Raw genomic sequence first — 24,644 nt, forward strand, 5'->3', positions numbered from 1 at the left:
ACTAGGGTTTTCTTGAGGCAAAGAAGAGAAATTTTTTCTCCCTTTTTTTCTCAATAAAGGCCGGCCTTCCTAGGGGAGTTCACTAGCATCCAACTTCCTCTAGGTAATCCATTTTATCTTCACACCATCATCCTTGGTGTGGAGAATTAGAGGTACCAAACTTTTGGTATCTTTGGAGTTCCTTTCCTCATATCCTCAAGGAGCAAAGGAGCATCAAAAGGGAAGAAAATCACAAGGAAGATCTGAGGAGCTAGGAGGTGACTTGAAGGCCCTTCATTTGGTTGAAGACCTTGTGTAAACAAGGATGAGCTTCAAGGGTAATGAATCTCAAAATCCTGTCTTCTCTTTAATGTTGTTAAAGAGTCTTGTGGTTCACCATTCGCCAGGCTTTGAAAGTCATGGGTTTTAGAATTATTTTTTAATGTTTGCCTACTTTAAAGTGTTGTTAGTTTGCTTATGTGTTCAAATGTTTTCACATGTTCTTAACTAGGACAAATAATTCCCTTCAAGATCACACAATCCTATATCACCCTTATTTTTTTGTGCACAAATCTGAGACCAAGAAACTGTGACAATTTTCTTTGAAGTCACGTCAGCTGACTATATAAAATTGTGAGCACATCGCGAAAGAGACCTCAGCAAGGAAGAAGGTCACTGATAAACAGAGATAATATGCAAAAGCATAGATTGAATAAGCTAAACTTTTCCTGCCATTGTTAAAAGTTTTCCTTTCCAACCTGTTAACTTAGCTTTAGCTTTATCTGCCAAGGCCTAAAGATGACACCTCATATGCTTGCCATGAAAAATTGGAACTCCTAAATAAACAAATGGTACTTTACCTTCTTAGAACCCCAAGTATCACTCGACTACAACTTTGCGATGCTTTGAAGTAAAGCCCAAATAGAAAGTACTTTTGTCCTTATTGATATATTGACCAGAGGCCCTACTGTATCTGTCTACGAAACCTTGCAAATTACACAAAGTGACGACATCACTTCTGCAAAAAAATGAAAATATCGTTTGCATAAAGTACATGAGAAAGAGAAATACAACCTCCTGGAGCAAAAATTGGTTTAGTAAGCCTATCAAGTTGGAGCCAACTCAGACCCTTGGATAGAGCTTCCTCAGCTAGGCAGAAAAGCAATGGAGAGAGATGATCCCTTTGTTGCACTCCTCGAGAACAAAAGAAAAATCCATGCAGGGAACCATTGATTAAGATGGACAATTTAGCTGATCTCAAGATAGTAGAAACCCAGTCCACAAAACAAGTGGAGAAATCAAAATTAGTAAGCACCCGTAATAGGAAGGACCAATTTAAGGTATCAAAAGCCTTAGCTGTATCAACTTTAACTCCAACATTAGCACCGCAAGATTTTTTGTCACGCACATTGAAGCATTTTGAAACTAGGCCAATATGGTGAAAGAAATGGCATTTCATGTGCTTATAAAAAGTTTGGCTACTCATTTCAACTTCTTTCATTGTATTATAGAGCAGATTAACCCATGTAGAAAGCCCAACGAGCACACACTCTCCGTGTCATCCACTTTGTTTTATTCACGTGTCAGACTTGAAATTTCGTCACATGTGAGATGACATGTTCAAAATGAATACACCGGAGAAAGAAGAGACGTGACATATGCTTTTAAAGAGTTAGGCTGCTCCCATATTACCAATTTGTTTAACGATGAAACCTTAACTTATTTCAATATTGATTTAACTATAGTGTGAGACAAAAAATTTCATTGATTTTAGTTGAAGAGGATAACTATTTTAATTGACATGTGATTAGAAATAAAATATCTGAAATATAAAATGATTTATTGACCATAAATTAAATTTTTATTTTAAAAATGACAGTGTTGTAATTTTCTCACATCACACTTAAGTTCTTATAAAATGGATTTGAATCCTCTACTTTGTTTTTCTCAGGTAAGATATATGTACATTGTGTTGACAACATTATGCATAAGTCCTATAGGAAAACAATCTTATGACACTTGCTGGACGAATGTGAATGCAAGAACGTACGGGAGAGGGCTTGAACAAGGTCATTACCCAAATCAGAGTCTCTAATTTTTACACAAGATGAGTATTCTTTGTACGTCGGTTGTCTCCTCCATTATTCTTCCCTACTATTTACTAATTTTGAATAGGAAAAAATTATGAACCTCATATTAAAATCTGGATAGGGTTGTTCCGACAAAATGCTAGAAATATGGTCGTTGTTTATTCAAACTGAATGAATAAATGATTACCTTTTCGATTACATTTAATAATTAAAAAAATATCTCATAAGTGCTATCTGGTATGGGTATAAGATCATCTCCAACCGAAGGGTCCAGAGGGTCGAAAATAGCCCAAAAATCGTCTCCAATCGAGGGCTAGGCCAAAGGACTCGTAGGCCCCACTGGACAAAAAAGGGCCAAAAGGCTAACCGGCTGGCCCAACTCAGCCAGCTAGCCAGCCTCGGGCTGGCCAAAAATTTCATTATTCCTGTCGGTTAGGCCATCTCTAACCGAAAGTTGGCCAGATGGCTCGTTTTAGCCCTCTGGCCCTCCAAGAAATTAATATTTTAATGAACAGTATAGGATCATATTTGCCTCCATCTCCAACCGAGGGCTAAAGGGTCATAGGGCTCGTTTTAGCCTTATCACAAAAAATCGTCTCCAACCGAGGGCCAAAAGGCCAAACATAATTTATTTTTAAAAAACTACAACTTAAATTCAAATCCAACGGCTAAGTGACATCAGCTAGCCGTTGGATTTGAATTTTTATTTTTATTTTTTGCTATAAATAAGGTGGATATTGGGCTATAATTCACACAACTTTGAATTCAATCTATTTCAATTCAAGTTTGCAATGAATTCCAACTTTGGATCATCTTCAGATTATAACTGGGGGTCCTCATCCAATTCCAAATTGGAAGAAAAATGGGTGCAAATGAGACGAGAAGATGAGGAGTCTGATGAAGAAGTTCAAGTAAGGCGCAACAAACAAAATAGAGCAGCAGCCATAACTGTGGCCATGGTGTGTCAGCCAACTGAGGAACAACCTCAATGGGGTGGCTTTGTTGTTGGTTACTCTTACAAACCACAAAACAGAGCGATGACGCATGCCAATCTGATGAACAACTACTTCAAACTCAACTCGGTGTACACAGAAAAGGATTTCAGACAACGCTTCCAAATGAGGCGTCATGTCTTCAAGCGTTTACTTCGTGATATCCAGCAGGTCAATCCATACTTTCGACAGAAGCGAGACAGAGCAGGCCGCCCTGGTTTCTCACCTCATCAGAAGGTTACTGTTGCACTCCGAATGATGGCCTATGGCTCCCCAGTTAATTCGATGGATGAAACCCATGATATGTTTGAGTCTACATGCCTTGATACTCTTAAACAATTATGTGACATAATTGTTCATGTTTACAAAGACTAGTACCTCCGTGAGCCAAATCAAGAAGATCTAAATCAGCTCATTCGCAAAGCTAAAGACCATGGGTTTCCGAGCATGAAAGGGTTATTAGACTGCATGCATTAGGATTGGAAGAACTGTCCCACCATATGGCAATGAGGCTTATGCGAAAGGTCGAGAAAGCCAACTGTTGTGTTAGAGGCGGTTGCCTCATATGACACATGAATCTGACATGCTTTTTTTGGAGTCCCTGGATCCCAAAATGACATTACAGTTCTTGGGCGTTCACCCCTCTTCAATCACCTGACGGAAGGTAAAGCACCTTAACTTGACTACTACATCAACGACCGTCCATACAATATGGAGTATTACTTGGTAGATGGCATCTACCCAAAGTGGGCGACACTTGTCCAAGCAATTCCAAACCCAAGGAATGACGAGGAAAAGTTGTTTACCTTACACCAAGAGGCATACCGGAAAGATGTTAAGAGAGCTTTCGGCATTCTACAAGCACGGTAGAAGATCATCAGCGAACTGACAAGAGGGTGGAGTCGAGAAAATTTGGACTCCATCATGATGTCTTGCATCATATTACACAATATGATAATGGAGGATGAGTGAGATGGGTATATTGATGGAGAGTCCGATGATGACCAAGAAGATCCAAATATGTCAAGAAGGGCTCGTGCAAAAATATATGATGGGCCTAATTTGCCTTTCAATCCAAGAACTGGTAGTATTTCTATAAATGAGTACATGAGGTGCTATAGAATGATACGTTCCCGTGCCACAAACAAGTACCTACAACAGGATCTTGTTGCACATCTTTGGGCCAAAAATAGCATGGAGTAGGCATTTAAGTTTTATGTTGTATAATTATTATGTTTGTTAATGTTATTTAATGTTGTTTTATGTTGCTTAATTTAATTTAACGTTGTATAATGACTTAGGAAGTTATAGGAAAAAAATAGAATTTAAAAAATATATGAAACAAATTTTGTAAAATTGAAGTTATAGGAAAAATATATAATTAAAAAAAATATGAAACAAATTTTGTAAAATAGAAGTTATAGAAAAAATATAAAACAAATTTTAAGTTATAGAAAAAAAATAGAAGTTATAGGAAAAAAATTGTGTAAAAAAAAAATAACGGCTAGCTGACGTCCGCTAACCGTTGCATTTGAAATTTGGCCTAAAACTCCTGTCGGTTATATCCGACAGGAAGGCTAGAATTTCTGGCCCAACCAAGGGCTGGCTGGATTGGGCTAGCCAATTGGCCTTTTGGCCCCTTTCAAATTCTGTGGGAGCCACGAGCCATCTGGCTTAGCCTTAGTTTGGAGACGGTTTTTAGGCTATTTTCGGCCCCGTGGGAGCCACGAGCCCTCTGGCCTAGCCCTTGTTTGGAGACGATTTTTGGGTTATTTTCGGCTCTCTGGCCCTATGGACCATTCAGTTGGAGATGGCCTTATATCCGATAGCATTGTACTTATTCCTGTCGGTTATATCTGACAGGAATAGTAGGTCTTTTTTTTTTTTTTTAACAAAATTAAATTATTTTTTTTTAATTCTATGTTTTTCTTATAACTTCCTAAGTCATTATACAACATTAAATTAAATTAAGTAACATTAAACAATATGAAACAACATTAAATTTTAATAATAAATTATGTATGACCCTTGGTTGGATATGTAGGCAAATATAGTTTTGCACTGTTCATTAAAATATTAATATCTTGGAGGGCCAGAAGGCTAAAATGACCCTCATTCCGTTGGAAATGGTCTAAGGTTTTGAGGAGGTGAAGCTGTCACTTGTCTCTCGTCCGTCACCGGCCCTGCTTTCCATTAAATGAGCCGATCTTCTCTATATTATATATAGGTAATACAAAGTGTTTCTGGAGGTACGTTCTTCACCATCCTACCGAGTACCATGGATGTTCTTTCCTTTCGTTTTCCTCCTCCCATTGCAATAAGTTTAGCGGTAGTAATTTTAACTGTGCTTGTGATAAGATTCCGTGCTAGAAGGTTGGGTGCTGAGAAAAAAAAGAGATACCATCCTGTCGTCACAAATTTCTTGAACACACTCATCAACTTCCCTAGGCTGCACCATTATATGACCGAGTTTGAACACAAACACAAAAGTTACAGGGCTTATAATGTGATCATAGATTACATTATCACCACGGATCCTGCAAATGTTGAATACATCCTCAAAACAAACTTTGCAAACTATGGCAAGGTATGCTGTCTCTGACTAGTTAAATGAGAAGTTCATGATATTATAAAATTTCAAAAGTATTTTTTTGATTCTTTGTCGCGTGTATATTTGAAGGGTGAACATCTTAATGATTTTATAAGGATAATATTTATGTTAATCACCATAGTTATCTAATAACAGAAGTTCCAATTCCTGAGCTGCTGCAGGGTTGGTACCATTCCGGCGTGCTGTCAGATGTTTTAGGAGACGGGATTTTTGCTGTGGACGGAGAAAAATGGTTGCATCAAAGAAAGGTAGCGGGCAATGAATTAACCACCAAAGTTTTGAAAGACTTCAGCAGTACAGTCTTCAAAACCAATGCAGTAAAACTGGCCCGGATAATTTCTGAAGCTGCAACCTGCAACAAAGCAGTTGAGATCCAAGTAAGCTTGCCATGTAGAATTAGTTCCTTATATATTTAGCATGATTAGTATTAGTTCCTTATATATATTAGGAGTTTCAGAAGGAGATCCCACGGCACAATAGCAAACACATGTTTAGTTATCACCAAAACCTGGAGTACTATGCAATGAGGATTAAATAATTGGAACCGTTTAGTTTTTAGATCTCCATCCAAGAATCAACCTTGTAAATTAAAATCATTAGAATCCAAATAGTTTGATTTGATTATATTTATAAACATTGTCTTTTAAAACATTGCATTCGTCTATTTATGGACTAATGATTTTGAGATGTGGTTAATTTTGTAAAGATAATTATCTTTGAATGAGGTTCCTAATTCCTGTACATAAATACAACACACACACACACACACGCACATATATATATATATATATATATATATATATATATATATATATATATATTGAATTCTTGGCGTATATATATTGAATTCTTGGCGTTTTCTTTTTGGAACGAAGGAATTGTTTATGAAAGCAACCTTAGACGCCATCGTCAAGATTCTGCTTGGAATTGAACTAGACACTATGTACGGAACAAATGAAGAAGGTATTCAGTTTGCCCATGCTTTTGATGTAGCAAACGAAATGACCATCTATCGTTATGTTGATTTCTCCTGGAAGATCAGAAGGTTCTTAAACATTGGATCAGAAGCACTGCTAAGGAAGAATGTCCAATTGATAGATCAATTTATTTATAACTTAATCAAAAGAAAGATTGAAACAGATACTTCATCAGAAGATGAGCTACTGGCAGTGAGTATTTAACCTTCCACTCCATGAACTGTTATATTAATTCCAAAATGAATAATAAATTTAGTATGAGTAGTATTATTGTAAAATAAATAATAAAGTTAATAGTGTGGATGACTGGCAATATTGGCAGTTAAAGAAGGGAGACATCATTTCAAGGCTTTTGAAATCTCCAGATGCCGATCCAAAGTACTTGAGAGACTTGATCCTTTGTCTCATTGCTGCCGGAAGAGACACAACGGCGAGCACTCTTACGTGGTTTATTTATATGCTATGCAAGCATCCTCATATACAAGAAAAGGTTGCAAAGGAAGTTAGAGAGGCAACAAATCTGAAAGACAGTTCACGCATTGATGAGGCTGTTGCCACCCTTACTGAAGAAGCTCTTGAAAAAATGCAATATCTACATGCAGCTTTGTCTGAGACACTCAGGCTGTACCCTTCAGTTCCACTGGTAATTAAGTACTTATTATCTAAAATTAAATGCATGCACAAATACATCAAACATTTCATCAATTTTCTGTATTTGAATCGTTGCGTGTTACTTTTTAAATATTTAACAATTTACTTTGTGCGATGCACGCTGTCATATATAGAATGCAAAAATTTGTTTAGCTGATGATACTTGGCCAGATGGATTTAGTGTGAAAAAAGGGGATTTTGTGGGATTCCATGTTTACGGAATGGGCAGGATGAAATATCTATGGGGTGATGATGCAGAAGAATTTCGACCAGAGAGATGGCTAGACAAAAATGGCCTTTTCCAGCAAGAAAGCCCCTTCAAATTTACAGCTTTTAATGTATGTAAGAAATTACATGCATGTTGATTAATGAAAAAATATGCACAAAGGATGAGATTATTTCTGAAGAATTTTGATATATATATGTCATTCACGTATACAGGCTGGGCCAAGAATTTGTATAGGAAGGGACTTTGCCTATAGGCAGACAAAGATCATGTGTGCCACACTTGTAGGATGCTTCAAATTCAAGCTGAGTGACGAGAAGTGGGTGGCTCATTACTTGACCAAGATCTCCCTCCATATCGACGGGGGACTTTATGTGCATGCCTCTCCAAGGCCTTAAACAGATGCCTCCTTTCCACCCCCATGCAGTTTGCTTAATATATAATTATCAGAATATATACTACTGTATTAGATAATAAAAGAAGAGTTACTAAAATGAAGCCTTCTTTACGTATTCGATCATAATCATGTATGTCCTATGATAATATATATTCAATCGTTGTGTCAGAATAAATATATATATATATATATATATATATATATATATATGTAGTGCTGGTTACATTAAAATAAGTAACTTTGGTTGTAAAACATTAAGTTTGATTTGCAATATAAGATATTTTTGTTTCCATTTAAATTCTGAATTATTGGGTATTTGTAAACAAAAAGAAAAAAATAATAATGATCATCTTACTGTAGGAAATTTAGTTTTCTAGCAATAGGAATAGCATGGCGAGTGATGTTTTCCTCGCTGATTTCCCTTAAAATTTTCAGGTTTTTCCTATTCTCGCTATATCCTATGGGGAAACAGATTATAGCGAGAAATGGGAACTTTGAGGGAGGAAACGTTTTGCTACTAAATGGTCAACCAAACATATTTCTTCGCGGTAGGCTTTCCCCGGGGGCCTACGACCTCGTGAGGAATTGTTTAAACGCTGAACCATTTGTACGACAATTTTGGAATTATTAGAACGAATTTTGTGTTCGCTAAAAGGTGTTTTTTTGTAAGGCTTAGAACACTCTTTTATCTTTTAATGTAAATAATATCGTTTATTAAAAAAAAATTATTTAAAAGAGGAGATAAAGGGCCAAGACCTTTCACTCTTCTACATAAAGTTATACCTACCACTCCTTCAAATCTTCTCTCAAACTCATACTTCTCTTTTCTTTTTCTTTTTTTCCCGTCATTTCTCTTGTGATCGGTCCTTTTGATAGAAATAGGGTTCTCCATTGATTTTTTTTGTGCTGTTAAAATTAGCCTACTTCTTTTACGATCATCGTCTTTTGCATTCTTTCATGATATAACAATATAAGTGTAAACACAAAAATTCTGTGACAAATGAAACAAGAACACGTGTACCAAATAATTGTTATTGTATTAATGTAAATGTAGAGTTACAATCTCTGTTTACAAAGTTCCTCTGATTCGATCTCTGAAGATGTGTAGATATGACTTGTTGATCCGAGGGTCATGATGACTTGATATCAGATGCACGATTGCCGTAAGGATTTAGCTTGTGGTGATTAAAGAACAGGCACGGGTAGTAGTGCTTCTTGATGAAATCAAATAATTCATTTGACGAAAATGAATTATTTGATTAAATTAAATTAAAATCAAATAATTCATTTTCGTCAAATGCTGACACGTGTCATTCTTGATGACTCGTCCAATTTCGATGAGTCACATCTATGTGTACAATTTGTGAAATACATGGTGCATGCCACATTTGTCCTGGCATGTCAAAACTTTAATGTTTTGGAAATATACATGTGAAGGTTTTCTCAGGACTCTCCTAATGTTTGGTACGCGTCTTTTTTGTGCTTACTAAAAGTTTGATGTAATACATGCGAGGGATATCTCGACATATTGCGTTGATAGTACTTGACAAGTTTTCTATATCACTCATTAGATTACTTCGGCATATACCGATATTTGTTGACATATCCCACTAAGTTAATAAACTTTTTTTTTCTTTTTTTTTTTTGCACTTCGTGCCCTGTTCTTATCTTAAAAACTTTTTTTTGACACTAGGAACCCCAAGTTCAAATCTTGGGCCCGCCGCTGCTTCCCTTTTTTTATTCAGAAAAAGCATGTTAACACGACAATGGCCTCGCGCCCAATTTTAGAACTCTCTGTATTTAGAGAGGATGATTGAAACCCAAATGGCAAGTGTTAGGAGCACACTACTACATTTGCTCCATGAATGCAAGAACATGAGAGAGCTTAAACAAATCCATACCCAAATCATAAAGTCTCCACTTTTACCCAAAGATGACCAAAATTTTCTCATTACTCGTCTCCTTTTCTTCTCGGCCATTTCTGATTCGGGTTCTCATGGCTACGCCATCGATGTTTTTCGAGCCATAGAGAACCCGAATCTCTACGTGTATAACGTCATGATCAGAACATATGCGTGTAGAAAGATCGGCGGCAGGGATGAAGCTCTTTCTTTTGGGTCCTTGTTGCTGTATAAGCAGATGCTCTGTGATGGGATTTCGCCGAATTGTCTCACTTTTCCGTTCCTTGTGAAAGAATGCACGAGCAGGGTTGATGGCAGCGCAGGAAGGAGCATCCATGGTCAAGCCGTTAAGTATGGGTTGGACAGTGATGTTTTTGTTCAGAATTCTTTGATGAGTATGTATTCTGAGTGCGGGTTTTTTAGTAGTGCACGTAAACTGTTTGATGAAACGCCGGGGAGGGATGTTGTCTCTTGGAACTCGATGATTAAGGGGTATTTGAAAAGTGGGAGTCTTGATGAGGCATTGAAGCTGTTTCGGAAGATGAAGAAGAGAAACATTTTTACTTGGAATTCCGTGATCACAGGGTTTGTTCAAGGTGGACGACCAAAGCAGGCCTTGGAACTTTTTCACGAAATGCAGATCACCGGTGGTGATATTGTTAGACCGGATAAGATTACAGTTGCTAGTGTGCTAGCAGCCTGTGCTCATCTTGGTGCAATTGATCATGGGATATGGGTTCATGGGTATCTGAGGAGAAGTGGTTTGGACAGTGATGTGGTTATCGGGACAGCGCTGGTTGACATGTATGGTAAGTGTGGATTTGTGGACAAAGCATATGAGGTATTCCAGGAAATGCCGAAGAAGGATACTCTGGCATGGACAGCTATGATTTCAGTGATGGCTCTCCATGGGTTAGGTAATGAGGCTTTTGGTCTTTTTAAACAGATGGAAACAGCCGGGGTGAAGCCGAACCATGTGACATTTGTTGCGCTATTTTCAGCTTGTGCTCATTCTGGTTTTGTAGAGAAAGGTCGCTGGTGTTTTGATGCAATGAAGCATGTTTACTTAATTGAACCACAGCTCTATCATTATGCTTGCATGGTTGATATACTCAGCCGTGCCGGGCTGATTGAAGAGGCAGAACAGTGTATAAGAAGTATGCCAATGAAACCAGACACATTTGTTTGGGGTGCATTACTTGGAGGCTGTCAAATACATGGAAAGGTGGAGTTAGGAGCAAGGGTGGCACAGTATTTAATTGATTTGGAGCCTCTGAACCATGCTTTTTATGTGAACTTGTGCGATATATATGCCAAAGCTTGTAGATTTAATGACGTAAAGCGAATCAAGTCATTAATGAAAGAAAGAGGTATAAAAAAGGAAGTCCCGGGCTGTAGCATGATTGAAATCAATGGGTTTGTTCTTGAATTCTCCGTGAGAGGATCACCAAATGTCGAAATGGAGGGATTATTGTGGATCTTGAATCAGTTGAATAACGATATATCTAGAGACAATGACACACGCTTCAGGGAATCACTGTAATGAGAGATGAAAATTCAGTATATCGTGGTCTATTTGTTTACAAAAGAAGTATTTCTTACGGATGAGAATAATTTTGCTTATGGAATGAACTCAGTTGCTGGAAGAATTTTCCCGAGGTATGCTCTAATATTCAGGCCTTAATCACCACGTGATTCTTACTTTATTGGCAGGTAGACAAAATCTGTACTCGAAATTTGTCCTCAGTTGCTCATGAAATTATTTCATTGTGTCTTGTTGCCAAGCAATAGTTATGGGATGAGGGCATGTGCGACAGCAATTTGGCCAGCCAATGTGTGTTGTGCTCACCATGGAATACAAAGCTTGCAGCCAACTGTCGGATGCTATCATAGGATGCAAAGACTTATCGGATGAAACTTGGTCAGATGGATTTAGTGTCAAAAGGGGGGATGGCTCGACGAAATATCTATTGGGTGATGATGCAGAAGTGTTTCGGCCAGATAGCTGGCTCAACGAAAATGGCCATTTGCATCAAGAAAGCCCTTTCAAATTCACAGCCTTCCAGGTCGTACCCAGTGCACAAGGCTTCCGCTTTACGCAGGGTTTGGGAGAGGTGAATGTCGGCTAGCCTTACCCCTATTTATGAGGAGGCTGCTCCCAAGTCTCGAACCCGAGACCTACCGCTCATGGGCGAAGGCACTTGCCATCGCACCAAGTGCGACCTCTAAATTCACAGCCTTCCAGGTAAGAAGGAAAATATTGATTGCATTCACATCCATCACACATCCTTTGAACACAGGAATGCAAAATACTAAAGAGATTTTGTGATTCTACGCAGGAGAGTCCAAGAATATGTATCCGAAAGAAATTCAGTTACAGGGAGATGAAGATATTTTCTGCTGTGCGTTTAGACAGCTTCATATTCAAGCTAAGTGATGAGGAGAAGGCATCAACTGCAGGACGATGGTCACCCTACACGTTGATGGGGGCCTTTATGTGCATTCTTCTACAAGATTGGGGTATTTAGTTTACCGCTTAACTCTACTGTAGGCAGTGTGTTGCTCACTTGCTCCTCATCAGTGTCATCACTATACAATTTATGTACATTTACTTATGGTATCATCAATGGCATAACCAAATGTTTTCCTTCTTTTCTTATCAATGGCATAACCAAATGTTTTCCTTCTTTTCTTCTATACTTGCCTTTTAAGAACGTGCCTCATTCAAGTCTTAGAGAAAAACTTGGGTAGGACACTCCGACCGAATCATCACAAAAAGTTAAACACGGAACTTTTTATCTCATCAGGTGAAACCTATCCTTGTAAACGAGCCCTATCGAAGTTTCTGACTGTATGTCTAAGAAAGTAATCATTACCGAACTCGCATTCGGTATTGGAGCTTGCAGGTAATGTGTCTCCATCAATAATGTCGTCCAAAATGGAAAATACAGGCTCCTTTTTTGAAAGTATTCTGTCCTACTTAACTACTAATAATTGAACCTTTGACAAAAAAAAAAAAACCTACTGCTAATTGACCAAAAAAAACTCAACTACTAACCACAACTTGAGACTTGCGCACAAGCTTTTCTTATTGTTTTTGGGAAGTGTTAATTCCAGTTTGGTACTGAGATGTTTTTATAAAAAAAGTGGGTATAAAAAAAATTGAGCTCAAAAAAATGTTTGGTAAACACTTAAAAACAGCTTATTTTCACAGTTTTGGATGAAAAAAAAAAACTGAAAATGTGAAGCAGCAAAAATGAGCTTATTCTCACAGTATATCAAAAACAGTTTTTTTTTCAAAGCACAGCAATACCAAACCAGCCCTTATTGGCATTCCAAAAATCTCATTCTACACTTTTCACAAGTGTATTTTGTTTTCCTAATATAGAAAGTTTGGAGTGAAAGAAAATTTTGAAGTGCTAATAACAATTCCCTTGTTTTTAACAAAATATTTTTGCCTGTGTCAAACAGTGATTTCTTCATATGTGTCGTTAAGGAGTCAAAACGAACTTAGGAAGCCGATTACTGTTAGAAAACGTGCCTTAATTTTGTCTTGGTCTACAGAAAACGCAGAGCATGGTCCGTTGGCTATAAAAAAAACAGAGCCCTTTCAGACAACAGATGCAGAAAAGGCATAAAAAAAATACGAAGAGAAATTCTCAGAGCCTACACTTTTATTTTTTATTGTTTTAGCCCTATTTTTATTGCGATGGCTGCCCAATTGGGTGCCAAAAGGGATCAAAATGCAGGCCAATGGAAGAAATTAAGGGCAGCCCCCTTGAATCTCCAATTTTTATTCTTACAAGTTTGCCATGTACAACTCCCCCTCCAAGTCTGTGAAGCCTCTTGTGCCCTACTGTGGTTCCATTTACCACTCTTTTACCGTCCACGTAAATTTCGTGCCGTTTGATCCTCTGACCAAGCCCGATCGCCTCCTGGATCCGAATCACATTGAATCTCAGCCCTTCATCTGATCCTGTGCTTCTAAATTCAATCCAATGGCTCTCCTTTTCATCATCCCTTGGAGCCCAATATGTCCACAAATGGTCATTGTCTAGCATATTTTCAGGTCCAAAACCTCCTCCTTTGCCTCCTCTTCGGCTACTAACTTTGATAGAACATTTCTCTGCTAAATTGGTAGAAAATATTGCGTCGATTGCACTTCTGAATTCTCTCAGTCTTTGAACATCTTCGTCGGCTATGAGCCCAGTCGGATTAGGAGGCACATTGAGTAGCAGCACACAATTTCTCCCCACCGAGTTGTAGTAAATTTCAAGTAGCTTGCTTAGCCTCTTGGGTGACTCTGATTTATGCCAAAACCATCCATCTCGGATCGAAACGTCGCACTCTGCCGGCAACCAATCCGTCCCTTTTGGATCGCCCTTGTTGAGATAACTGCATTCAGTAACAAGACATTCGTTAGGTGGTGGATTAAGATATGAGAGAGGTCACTTTCCTACAATAACATCAATCAATCAACCAGTGTCCCTGTATACACGTTAAGCCAAATGAGCTACAGTTACGAGTTATATCGAAATGAATCGTAATCCTGAATCTACCCTAATTCTAACTTGTAACCCTCCCATCCATCACTAAACTAGCTACAACTTCAATTAATCTGTAATGCTAAGAGTTTGGCAATCTACAAAACACTCCATCTTAAACAAAATAAAATGACAGAGGTGGGTTAAGCTTGTAAGTTAGGCAGTGCTCGCCGGCCTAAACACTTCCATCTTAAACAAAACCAAATGACAGGTGCGGGTTAGGATAGTTGACTAAGACAACGTATCAGTCTGTCTTGCATTCAAGTACATCTACTTTTTCGTAAACTAGAGTTGTTCAAAATATTGCATTGTCAGGGAAAAAAAAACAAATATAAAACAAGATATACCAAAATGATGGGATTTTATTACAAAGAGAAGAAAAGTGAATTTCCGTGAAGTAGAAAATAAAAAAAAATGGTACTCACTCTTCAATGCTTGCATTGCCAATTGATAGTGAGGTCCGATTAATGGTGGACCAACACGTACTCCCGGCAAACCCTTGCTCATTTCCAACCCATCTAACATCCGGACCAGCATCCGAAAATATGTTAATGGAGCTCTGCAACTCCTTCACCATGGAGAACCAATCTGTGAAATAATAGGACATGTTTGGTGCATTCTTCCCCTTATTCCCATCAAACCAAATCTCTTTCACACCCCCATATCTATCAACAACAAAACCAAAAATCAATAGAAGTTTAGTATTCTTAACTATTAAAGTTAATATTTTGTAACAGACTTGAGTTACATCAGTTGATCAATGCGGCGAGGCCTTACCTGCTGAGGAGCTCTTGCAGTTGAGCTAAGTAGTACTGGTTGTAGGCAATCTCATGCCCGTATCTCCGATCATGTCTATCCCACGGTGAGAGATAGAGCCCTATATCAATCCCACGGGGATTTGCTGCATCAACCAGCTCATGCACAACATCCCCGTGACCATTTCGCCAAGGACTATTTGCCACGGAGTGATCCGTGTACTTTGAAGGCCACAAGCAAAACCCATCGTGGTGTTTGGCAGTCAGTATCATCAGTGATATGCCGGCGTCCGACGCTGTTCTGGCCCATTGGTTGGCGTCGAGACCGACTGGGTTGAATATTCCGGGGCTTTCGTGCCCCGTTCCCCATTCGGAGTCGGTGAATGTGTTCACTCCGAAGTGGAGGAACATGATGATCTCCCTTTGCTGCCATTTGAGCTGGGCGTATGTGGGAAGGGGCAGGATTGGCAGTGGAGGTGTTGGGACTTGCTCAAGCTTGGAGAAGGTGCAAGTGCACAGCTGAAAGAATGCGATTATCCACAAAGAGCACCATATTTTAGCCATAATTATAATGGCCTTGGCCTGTTGAGTTCTTTTCTTTGTTGTCTATTTAGCACCTTTTAAATAGGACTGGAAATTTTGTAACCACAATAAATCCCAGAAGTTGAAATTGGCCTCATAGGGTTTATCTCACTCTCTTTTTCTTTCTTATATATCTTTTTGGGTTTATGTTACTTAATTTGCACAATTTTAGTTTTGTTTCTTGTTGAAACTCTTGCATGTACATTATAATTGCTAGAGTATTTACTATTTTAAGGGTTTCTTTTTCTATTCTAGCGGTTTTCTAATTCAATTTAATCTATGAAGAGAGATATTCGAACTTGAGTGCATGTGAATACATTGTTCTGATTCTCAGCTCAAACTTGCTGTTATTTTTAGAATTAAAATGAAAACAATCTAAACAAACCCAACCAAATGAAAACAACTAAACAAGCATACATCAATAAAAAAAAATCAAGGGAAAATGTCCAAGAAAATCATTTATAAACTAAAAAGGATGTAGATGAGGACCAAGCATGGAGAGATTGATGGAGAAATGCGAAAGCAACAACAACAACTAATAATTCTTCACGAAAAGTGAATTATTTAGAAGTGGGAATAGAGGGACCAAACACATGTAATGTAAGAGAATATTCTCCCAATAAAGAAAGCCAAACATGCATGACACCAAGCAACCTTTTTCTGCATGAATTTTTGTTTTCTTCACTTAATCTTTGCAATTGTTGTTGCATGTGATACAATCGTTCACGGATTTCTTGCCTTTTGGTCTGAGTGCATAGGCGAAGGATCATTGTATGGATAAACATCTCCCATCACCAATTTATCATAACAAGCTTTTATTAGATGAGTAGTTCATATTTTGAAAATTCTACAAGTATTTATCATAAAAGTGTCGCGACGGAAACTATATTGCAAAACAGAACATCTCCATTACATGGGTTATTGACTTTGGAGGGTGAGAAAATCTCTCACAGTGACTGTCTTTCTAGAAGAAAAATATGGACGCTTTAGTGGAGAATATTGATGTACGCACAGCATACCATGAAACATGCTTAAATATTTAAAATACTATGAAGGCCACATAATGGAGTTAGGTTGTGGATCGTCAAGGACAATCTGTCACTATAATTAGGTGAGATTTTGTAAGGTTTCATATGCTTCGGCTACACGTAAAATAAAGATACAACTACAACCATGTTCATACAACTAATTCAAAACAAAAATAAAACTACAAAAGCAATGAAAAAGAGATTTTTGGATAGGGATTTTTGTACCAGATCACTCCCTCATTCAAGATACACATATAGAGAGATTCCCGCATTCAGATTTTGTAACAACCCATTTTAGAGGATCGGAATGCAGAATATCTCCATACGCGCGTTTTGGGCGCACGAATAACGTGATAAGAAAGTTTCTACCAAAAAAATTTCCCATGCAATGTCATGTGTGAAAATCTCTCACAGTGACTGTCTTTCTAGAAGAAGAATATGGACGCTTTAGTGGAGAATATTGATGTACGCAAAGCATACCGTGAAACATGCTTAGATATTTCAAATACTATGAAGGCCACATAATGGGGTTAGGTTGTGGATCGTCAAGGACAATCTGTCACTATAATTAGGTGCGATTTTGTAAGGTTTCATATGCTTCGGCTACACATAAAATAAGGATACAACTACAACCATGTTCATACAACTAATTCAAAACAAAAATAAAACTACAAAAGCAATGAAAAAGAGATTTTTGGATAGGGATTTTTGTACCAGATCACTCCCTCATTCAAGATACACATATAGAGAGATTCCCGCATTCAGATTTTGTAACAACCCATTTTAGAGGATCGGAATGCAGGATATCTCCATACGCGCGTTTTGGGCGCACGAATAACGTGATAGGGAAGTTTCTACCAAAAAAAATTCCCATGCAATGTCACGTGTGAAATTGACCTCTAGCAGGCCAGACCATAAACCTTGGGCTGATATGAATCATCTTAAGGGCCTAATTTTCTTACCCACTAATTGTATTTACCAAAGGAGAGTGCAACTAAGCCCATCATGCAACAATAAGAATTTCTTCTTCTTTTTTTTTTCTTCCAATTTTATCCATATAAGAAATAAAAAAACAAAAATAAAATCAGAGGAGAAGGGTTACAAAATAAAAATTGTTAGGTATCAAGACTCTCAACATCAAACTTTTGGGCTAAAAGAATTGTCATACTTTAAAAAAGGATATTTATCACAAATAATCTCTAAAAATTGACCCATTTTAATTAAGATGATTTTTAAAATTAAAAATTAATCATTGTAGTTCCTGAATATGAATGACGCTAATCAATGTTGTCATTCTGTTAAAATTTTGTCAAAACTTCTATTAGTGGTTTATGTGGAACATATGCGAGACCTGTGAGTCTAATTAAATAGTGCTACATGGATAAATTTTCAAAACTATATAAAAATGAGAATTATTATTGTCACTCTAAAAATCTTATTTTGCACTCCAACTTTCCATAATTAAGAAGAAAAATGCACTTGTCAGGAGTGTAGAATAAGATTTTTGGAGTGCTAATAACAGTTCCCATAAAAAGTAAAAAGAAATGCGAAGAAGACTTTCTCATAATTGGGACTTTCGATGAATTCTCTTTCACCTCATGTTTTTAGAACAATATTTTATAATGTTGACACATGCATTGATGCTAAAGTTAAACTATGAAGTAGCAGAGAGTCCATAAAGAGTTATACTTTTGAGAGAGTCTCCTAAACATTTCTAAAAAAATAATTTAAATCATTAAAATTTAATTAAAATTTTAATAAAAACGTTAGTGTAATGTGAGAGATGAAAATTCAGTATGAGGATATGGAAGTCTATCTCTTTACTAAAGAAATATTTCACACGGATGAGAACTATAATTTTGCTTATGGAATGAACTTAGTTGTGGAAGAATTTTCTTGAGGTACACTTCAGAGTAAGATTCTCTTATCTCTTTTTTTCATCTCTTTTTCCTTCATCTCTTCTCACACTCTCCCTTTTATTTTATTGTTTCTATGTAAAAATCAATATAAAATCTTAATATTGCTTAATCGTAACGTTTAAGTAAGAATGGAGAAAAATTGAGAGAGATGAGGAAGAGAGAATCCACCTCCCTAAAATTCAGGCCTTCATCACAGTACATTCTTACTTTATTTGGCAGGTAGCCAGCGTCCGTACTCCAAATTTGTCCTCATTTGCTCACGAAATTATTTCACTGTATATTGTTGCCAAGCAATATTTATGGGATGAGGGCATTTGTGTTAACTACATTGAAATGTTTGGGAATTGAAGAAAAAATCAAGAAGAAATGATGAATAGAAGGATGAATACAGAGATCTAGAGAGAGAGAGTTTAGAGAGAGAAATATGATTTATATTGACTTACTGAATGAAAATTACACACTGTTTTTATAAGAGAAATCCTAACTACTTTAACCAAATACTAACAAACTTATTAACTGTATTGCTAACTGTATTTCTAATTGTATTACTGACTTGTACCCTTAATAATTTGTCACAGCAATTTGGCCAGCCAATATGAATTCCTTCCAGTGTTATGCTCACCATGGAATACAAAGCTGGCAGCCAACTGTAGCATGCTATCATAGGATGCAAAGACTTGTTTTCCGAATGATACTTGGCCAGATGAAATTAACGTCAAAAGGAGGGATGGCTCGGCGAAATTATCTACCGGGTGATGGCGCAGAAGTGTTTTGGCCAGATAGATGGCTTGACGAAAATGGCCATTTGCATCAAGAAAGCCCTTTCAAATTCACAGCCTTCCAGGTAAGAAAAAATGTTGATTGCATTCACACCCATCGCAAATTTTATTACCACAGAAATGCGAAATTCTAAAGAGATTTTGTGATTCGATGCAGGCTAGTTCAAATTTACTTAAAGGGAGATGATATTTTCTGCCGTGCGTTTAGACGTCTTCATATTCAAGCTAACTGGTGAGGAGAAAGCGTCAATTGCAGGACGATGGTCACCCTCCATGTTGATGGGGATTGGGGTATGTTAACTTATACAATTTATGTACATTTTACTTATGGTATCATCAATGGCATAACCAAATGTTTTCCTTCTTTTCTTCTTTACATGCCTTCCAAGAATGTGCCCCATTCAAGTCTCGTCTTTAGGAGAAAAACTTAGGGTAGAGACACTCCGACCTAATCATCCTGTATTTTGGTTAGGGTCACAAAAACAAAGAACTCTCTTGTATTTTCCCCTAGTAAACGAGTCCTACCAAAGTTTTCTTGATTATATGTCTAATAAAGTAATCATCACTGAACTCACATTTGGTATTGGAACTTGAAGGTAGTGTGTCTCCATCAATAATGTCCTCCAAAATGGAAAATACTGGCTCCTTTTTTTGAAAATATTCAGTCCTAGCTACTTACTAATCACAGCTGGAGAGCTGCGCACAAGCTTTTCTTTATATGTTTTTAACATAATATTTTTGCATGTATCAAACTGTGATTTCTTCGTATGTAGCGTTGAAGAATCAAAATGAACTTTAAGAAGCCGATCACGGTTGCAAATTAAAACATGCCTTAATTTTGTCTTGGTCTACAGAAAACGCAGAGCATGGGCAGCTGGCTATAAAAAAACAGAGCCCTTTTTATTGCCTTTATCTGGTACAACAGAGAATAACGTATTCCAAACAAAATCAATTGATTCAGAAAAGGCATAAAAAAATATTAAGAGAAATTCTAAGAGCCCACAATTTTATTTTTTTATTACCCTATTTTTTGTTGAGATGGATGCCCAATTGGGTGCCAAAAGGGATCAAAATACAGGCCAATGGAAGAAATTAAAGGCAGCCCCCTTGAATCTCCAATTTTTATTCTTACAATTTTGCCATGTACAACTCCCCCTTCAAGTCTGTGAAGCCTCTTGTAACCTACTGTGGTTCCATTTGCCACCCTCTTACCGTCCACGTAAATTATGTGCCGTTTGATCCTCTGACCAAGCCCGATCGCCTCCTGGATCCGAATCACATTGAATCTCAGCCCTTCATCTAATCTTGTACTTATAAATTCAATCCAATGGTTCTCCTTTTCATCATCCCTTGGAGCCCAATATGTCCACAAATGGTCATTGTCTAGCATATTTTCAGGTTCAAAACCTCCTCCTTTGCCTCCTCTTTGGCTACTAACTTCAATAGAACATTTCTCTGCTAAATTGGTTGAAAATATTGTGTCGATTGCACTTCTGAATTCTCTCAGTCTTTGAACATCTTCGTCGGCTATAAGTCCAGTCGAATTAGGAGGCACGTTGAGTAGCAGCACACTATTTCTCCCCACCGAGTTGTAGTAAATTTCAAGTAGCTTGCTTAGCCTCTTGGGTGACTCTGATTTATGCCAAAACCATCCATCTCGGATCGAAACGTCGCACTCTGCCGGCAACCAATCCGTCCCTTTTGGATCGCCCTTGTTGAGATAACTGCATTCAATTACAAGACATCAATTAGATGGTGGATTAAGACTTGAGATATCACTTTCCTACACTAACATCAAGTCATCAACCAATGTTCTTGTTTACAGGTTAAGCTAAATGAGCTACAATTATGCAATGGCGAAGCCAGAATTTTAGTCTAAGAGAGGCCCAAATGTTTCAATTTGAAACGCTCTCCTAATCTTACAAAAATTATTGTGTCGTGTGATGAGCAACCGACCAACGTCATTTGGGTCTGGTATGGTGTCATCCTCCTCATCCTCTTTTTTAAACCAAAACTTCAAGCTTCTCTGACTTTCTTCATCTCTCCCTCCACTGATCCAAGACCAAAGTCCTCTTCAAAGCTCACAAGCAACATATTGCTTGAACTTTATAGGAGTCACCAACCTCAAATCAAACCCAATAAAAAAAATTAAAGTAAAAGCGTTGAATTCGGACCCTGAGCCTACGGAAAACCTTAAAAATCATAAGCATAACAATAAATTTTTCTGTGTCAAGATGAGTGGGACCATATTCGTATGTTCATGCTTCGCCTAAAAACTTACTAGTCATATATAGAAAGAAATCCAACCCTCAATCTATCATAATGATGGAATCTTATTACAAAGAGAAGAAAAGTGAATTTCCTTGAATAGAAAGCAAAAAATGGTACCCACTCTTCAATGCTTGCATTGCCAATGGATAGTGAGGTTCGATTAATGGTGGACCAACACGTGCTCCCGGCAAACCCTTCCTCATTTCCAACCCATCTAGCATCCGGACCCGCATCCGAAAATATGTTAATGGAGCTCTGCAACTCCTTCACCATGGAGAACCAATCTGTGAAATAATAGGACATGTTTGGTGCACTCTTCCCCTTATACCCATCAAACCAAATTTCTTTCACACCCCCATATCTATCAACAACAAAAACAAATCAATAAACGTTTACTACTCATTAAAGTTAATATTTTGTATCAGACGTGAGTTAGATCGAATGATAAATGCATTGGATCAGGGGACTTACCTATTGAGAAGCTCTTGCAGTTGAGCTAAGTAGTATTGGTTGTAGGCAATCTCATGCCCGTATCTCTGATCATGTCTATCCCACGGTGAGAGATAGAACCCTACATCAATCCCACGGCGATTGGCTGCATCAACCAGCTCATGCACAACATCCCCGTGACCATTTCTCCAAGGACTATATGCCACGGAGTGATCCGTGTACTTTGAAGGCCACAAGCAAAACCCATCGTGGTGTTTGGCAGTCAGTATCATCAGTGATATGCCGGCGTCCGACGCTGTTTTGGCCCATTGGTTGGCGTCGAGACCGACTGGGTTGAATATTCCGGGGCTTTCGTGCCCCGTTCCCCGTTCGAAGCCAGTGAACGTGTTCACTCCGAAGTGGAGGAACATGATGATCTCCCTTTGCTGCCATTTGAGCTGGAGGTATGTGGGAAGGGGTAGGATTGGCAGTGGAGGTGTTGAGACTTGCTCAAACTTGGAGAAGGTGAAAGTGCACAGCTGAAAAAATGTGATTACGCACAAAGAGCACCATAATTTAGCCATAATTACAATGGCTTTGGCCCTTTGAGTTCATTTATTTGTTGTCTATTTAGCACCAATTAAATAGGACTGGAATTATAGTCGTGCTTAATTTTATAATCTCAATAAAACCCATAAGTTGAAATTGGCCTATAGGATTCATCTTAATCTCTTTATTTCTTTTATATCTTCTTTGGTTTATGTTACTTAGTTTGCACCGTGTTAGTTTTGTTTCAGGTTGAAATTCTTGCATATACAGCAAAAATGCTATTTTACCATCTATTTGTACTATTTTTCTAATAGAAATGAAACCAACATGTGTTGTGTGCTCTACCTTTATTAGAAAGGTGATACAAATGATGATACAAATAAATGATAAGTGTAACACTACTATATGTACATGGGCTAAGACCCCCCCTCTGTAAGTCTTCAAAGAGGATTGTGGTATGCCTAATCATGGGATTAGGGACGGAGCTAGAGATTTTTTTTAATGGGGGCATTAAACCAAAAATTTATTAAGCGAAATGAAATTAATGATATCCACACACCTCTTTTTTATCCTTCTACCACACCTTTGCTTATTTTTATCGATTGGTTTTCTTTTAGTTATGGAACTCAATAGCTAGAAATGCACAAGAATGTGTAAGGAGAGAAGGGAATGTGTGGAAATTGATATTACATGTACTCTTTTTTCTTTTAAGATCAATGTGAGTGGGGGCATTTGCCCCCAATGAATATAAGGTGCCTCCGTCCATGCCTGGGATGAGGTAGCCTCCCCTTCTCCTGAAGTTTTTGTTACCGAAAAAGAAATTCTTGCATATACATTATAATTGCTAGAGTATTTACTATTTTATGAGTTCCTTTTCTATTTGAGCCGTTTTATAATTTAATTTAAACTATGAAGAGGGGGATTCGAACTTGAGTGCATGAAGAATACATTGTTTTAATCTCAACTTAGCTCAACCCAAACTTGCTATTATTTTTGAAGTTAGAAAAAGAAAACAATCTAAAGAAACCCAACCAAGCCACTTAGTACTACAGTCTAGTGATATTCCTCTTCACTTGTAAGTTAAAGGTCTTATGTTCGATTTTTGCTATAGACGAGTTTGAACCACATTATTATTAGCACATTGTAAGGCTAAGCCCACCCAAAGGCGGATGCACACTGGGACCTAGGTGGTCCTAGGACCACCCTGAGTTCAGAAAATATACATGTTAAGGTCTTCCGAGGACCATCTGAATGTTTTGTACGGGTCCTTTTGTATCTACCAAGTGTTTGATGTAATACCTGCTAGGACTACACTCGACAGGTTGCGCAGCCTACACTCAATAAATTTTCTCGATATCGCTCATCAAATGTTTGACGAAATGCCTCAGTGAATAAACTAAAACTTTTTTTGCGTGCTTTGCGCTCTGTTTCTATCTAAAAAACTTGGACTGCCCAAGATTTAAATCCTAAATCCGCCATTGAGCCCACCCCTCCTCCTTAATGTAAATACTATCGTTTGTTCAAAAAAAAAAAAAAAAAAAAAACCCAACCAAATGAAAACAACTAAACAAGCATACATCAATGAAAAAAAATCAAGGGAAAGTATTCAAAAAATTAAATCATTTCTAAACAGATGAACACATCTAAAAGTGATGTAGCGAGGACCAAGCATGGAGAGATCGAAATTATCTTGATGGAGCAATGCCAAAGTAATAACAACTACTACTAATTGTTAAAGGAAGATGAATTTTTATAGGTGGGAATAGGGGGACCAAACACATATATAAAACCTAAAAGAATATTCTCCCATATAAAGAAAGACAAGCATGCATGACACCAACCAACCTTTTTCTGCATCAAGTTTTGTTTTCTTCACTTTATCTTTGCAATTGTTGTTATGTGCTGCAATCGTTCACGGATTTCTTTGCGTTTTCGTCTGAGTTCATATGCGAAGGACCATTATA

At 37.6% G+C, this 24,644-nt stretch overlaps 5 protein-coding genes across 5 annotated transcripts; 3 read left to right on the forward strand and 2 right to left on the reverse strand.

The window, feature by feature from the left end:
- The first annotated feature begins 2,860 nt into the window (after positions 1 to 2,860).
- LOC139191309 (uncharacterized) lies at positions 2,861 to 3,436 on the forward strand. The gene has a single exon (XM_070811952.1). It carries the CDS (start codon positions 2,861 to 2,863, stop codon positions 3,434 to 3,436), a length of 576 nt encoding a protein of 191 aa, XP_070668053.1.
- Positions 3,437 to 5,189: 1,753 nt separating this feature from the next.
- On the forward strand, positions 5,190 to 8,221 carry LOC103439717 (cytochrome P450 704C1-like). Its single transcript, XM_008378309.4, has 6 exons — positions 5,190 to 5,648; positions 5,834 to 6,049; positions 6,548 to 6,841; positions 6,972 to 7,292; positions 7,435 to 7,638; positions 7,742 to 8,221. The coding sequence occupies exons 1-6, from the start codon at positions 5,340 to 5,342 to the stop codon at positions 7,922 to 7,924; spliced, it is 1,527 nt and encodes a 508-aa protein (XP_008376531.2). The 5' UTR covers positions 5,190 to 5,339; the 3' UTR covers positions 7,925 to 8,221.
- Positions 8,222 to 9,666: 1,445 nt separating this feature from the next.
- Positions 9,667 to 12,474, forward strand: LOC103439726 (pentatricopeptide repeat-containing protein At5g66520-like). Its single transcript, XM_070820008.1, has 3 exons — positions 9,667 to 11,483; positions 11,616 to 11,890; positions 12,164 to 12,474. The coding sequence occupies exon 1, from the start codon at positions 9,733 to 9,735 to the stop codon at positions 11,365 to 11,367; it is 1,635 nt and encodes a 544-aa protein (XP_070676109.1). The 5' UTR covers positions 9,667 to 9,732; the 3' UTR covers positions 11,368 to 11,483; positions 11,616 to 11,890; positions 12,164 to 12,474.
- Positions 12,475 to 13,480: 1,006 nt separating this feature from the next.
- Positions 13,481 to 16,688, reverse strand: LOC103439742 (alpha-L-fucosidase 1-like). Its single transcript, XM_017333841.3, has 3 exons — positions 15,146 to 16,688; positions 14,794 to 15,033; positions 13,481 to 14,219 (listed from the first exon to the last, which is right to left on the reverse strand). The coding sequence occupies exons 1-3, from the start codon at positions 15,685 to 15,687 to the stop codon at positions 13,526 to 13,528; spliced, it is 1,476 nt and encodes a 491-aa protein (XP_017189330.2). The 5' UTR covers positions 15,688 to 16,688; the 3' UTR covers positions 13,481 to 13,525.
- Positions 16,689 to 20,310: 3,622 nt separating this feature from the next.
- LOC103439751 (alpha-L-fucosidase 1-like) lies at positions 20,311 to 22,747 on the reverse strand. Its single transcript, XM_008378357.4, has 3 exons — positions 22,174 to 22,747; positions 21,824 to 22,063; positions 20,311 to 21,155 (listed from the first exon to the last, which is right to left on the reverse strand). Exons 1-3 carry the CDS (start codon positions 22,713 to 22,715, stop codon positions 20,450 to 20,452), a joined length of 1,488 nt encoding a protein of 495 aa, XP_008376579.2. The 5' UTR covers positions 22,716 to 22,747; the 3' UTR covers positions 20,311 to 20,449.
- Between the last annotated feature and the right edge of the window lie 1,897 nt (positions 22,748 to 24,644).

The sequence above is a fragment of the Malus domestica genome, chromosome 01, assembly GCF_042453785.1.
Source record: "Malus domestica chromosome 01, GDT2T_hap1".
Taxonomy (NCBI): Eukaryota; Viridiplantae; Streptophyta; class Magnoliopsida; order Rosales; family Rosaceae; genus Malus; species Malus domestica.

Bases quoted from the DNA above. Each gene is read 5' to 3' on its own strand.
- LOC103439726 (XM_070820008.1), top strand. From the start codon at position 9,733: ATGATTGAAACCCAAATGGCAAGTGTTAGGAGCACACTACTACATTTG.
- LOC103439742 (XM_017333841.3), bottom strand. From the start codon at position 15,687: ATGGCTAAAATATGGTGCTCTTTGTGGATAATCGCATTCTTTCAGCTG. The intron at 15,034-15,145 runs GTAAGGCCTCGC...TGTTGTTGATAG, and splicing joins CTGCAAGAGCTCCTCAGCAG to ATATGGGGGTGTGAAAGAGA. The intron at 14,220-14,793 runs GTGAGTACCATT...TACTGAATGCAG, and splicing joins GGCAATGCAAGCATTGAAGA to TTATCTCAACAAGGGCGATC.
- LOC103439717 (XM_008378309.4), top strand. From the start codon at position 5,340: ATGGATGTTCTTTCCTTTCGTTTTCCTCCTCCCATTGCAATAAGTTTA. The intron at 6,842-6,971 runs GTGAGTATTTAA...CAATATTGGCAG, and splicing joins CAGAAGATGAGCTACTGGCA to TTAAAGAAGGGAGACATCAT. The intron at 7,293-7,434 runs GTAATTAAGTAC...TGTCATATATAG, and splicing joins TGTACCCTTCAGTTCCACTG to AATGCAAAAATTTGTTTAGC.
- LOC103439751 (XM_008378357.4), bottom strand. From the start codon at position 22,715: ATGGCTAAATTATGGTGCTCTTTGTGCGTAATCACATTTTTTCAGCTG. The intron at 22,064-22,173 runs GTAAGTCCCCTG...TGTTGTTGATAG, and splicing joins CTGCAAGAGCTTCTCAATAG to ATATGGGGGTGTGAAAGAAA. The intron at 21,156-21,823 runs GTGGGTACCATT...AATTGAATGCAG, and splicing joins GGCAATGCAAGCATTGAAGA to TTATCTCAACAAGGGCGATC.
- LOC139191309 (XM_070811952.1), top strand. From the start codon at position 2,861: ATGAATTCCAACTTTGGATCATCTTCAGATTATAACTGGGGGTCCTCA.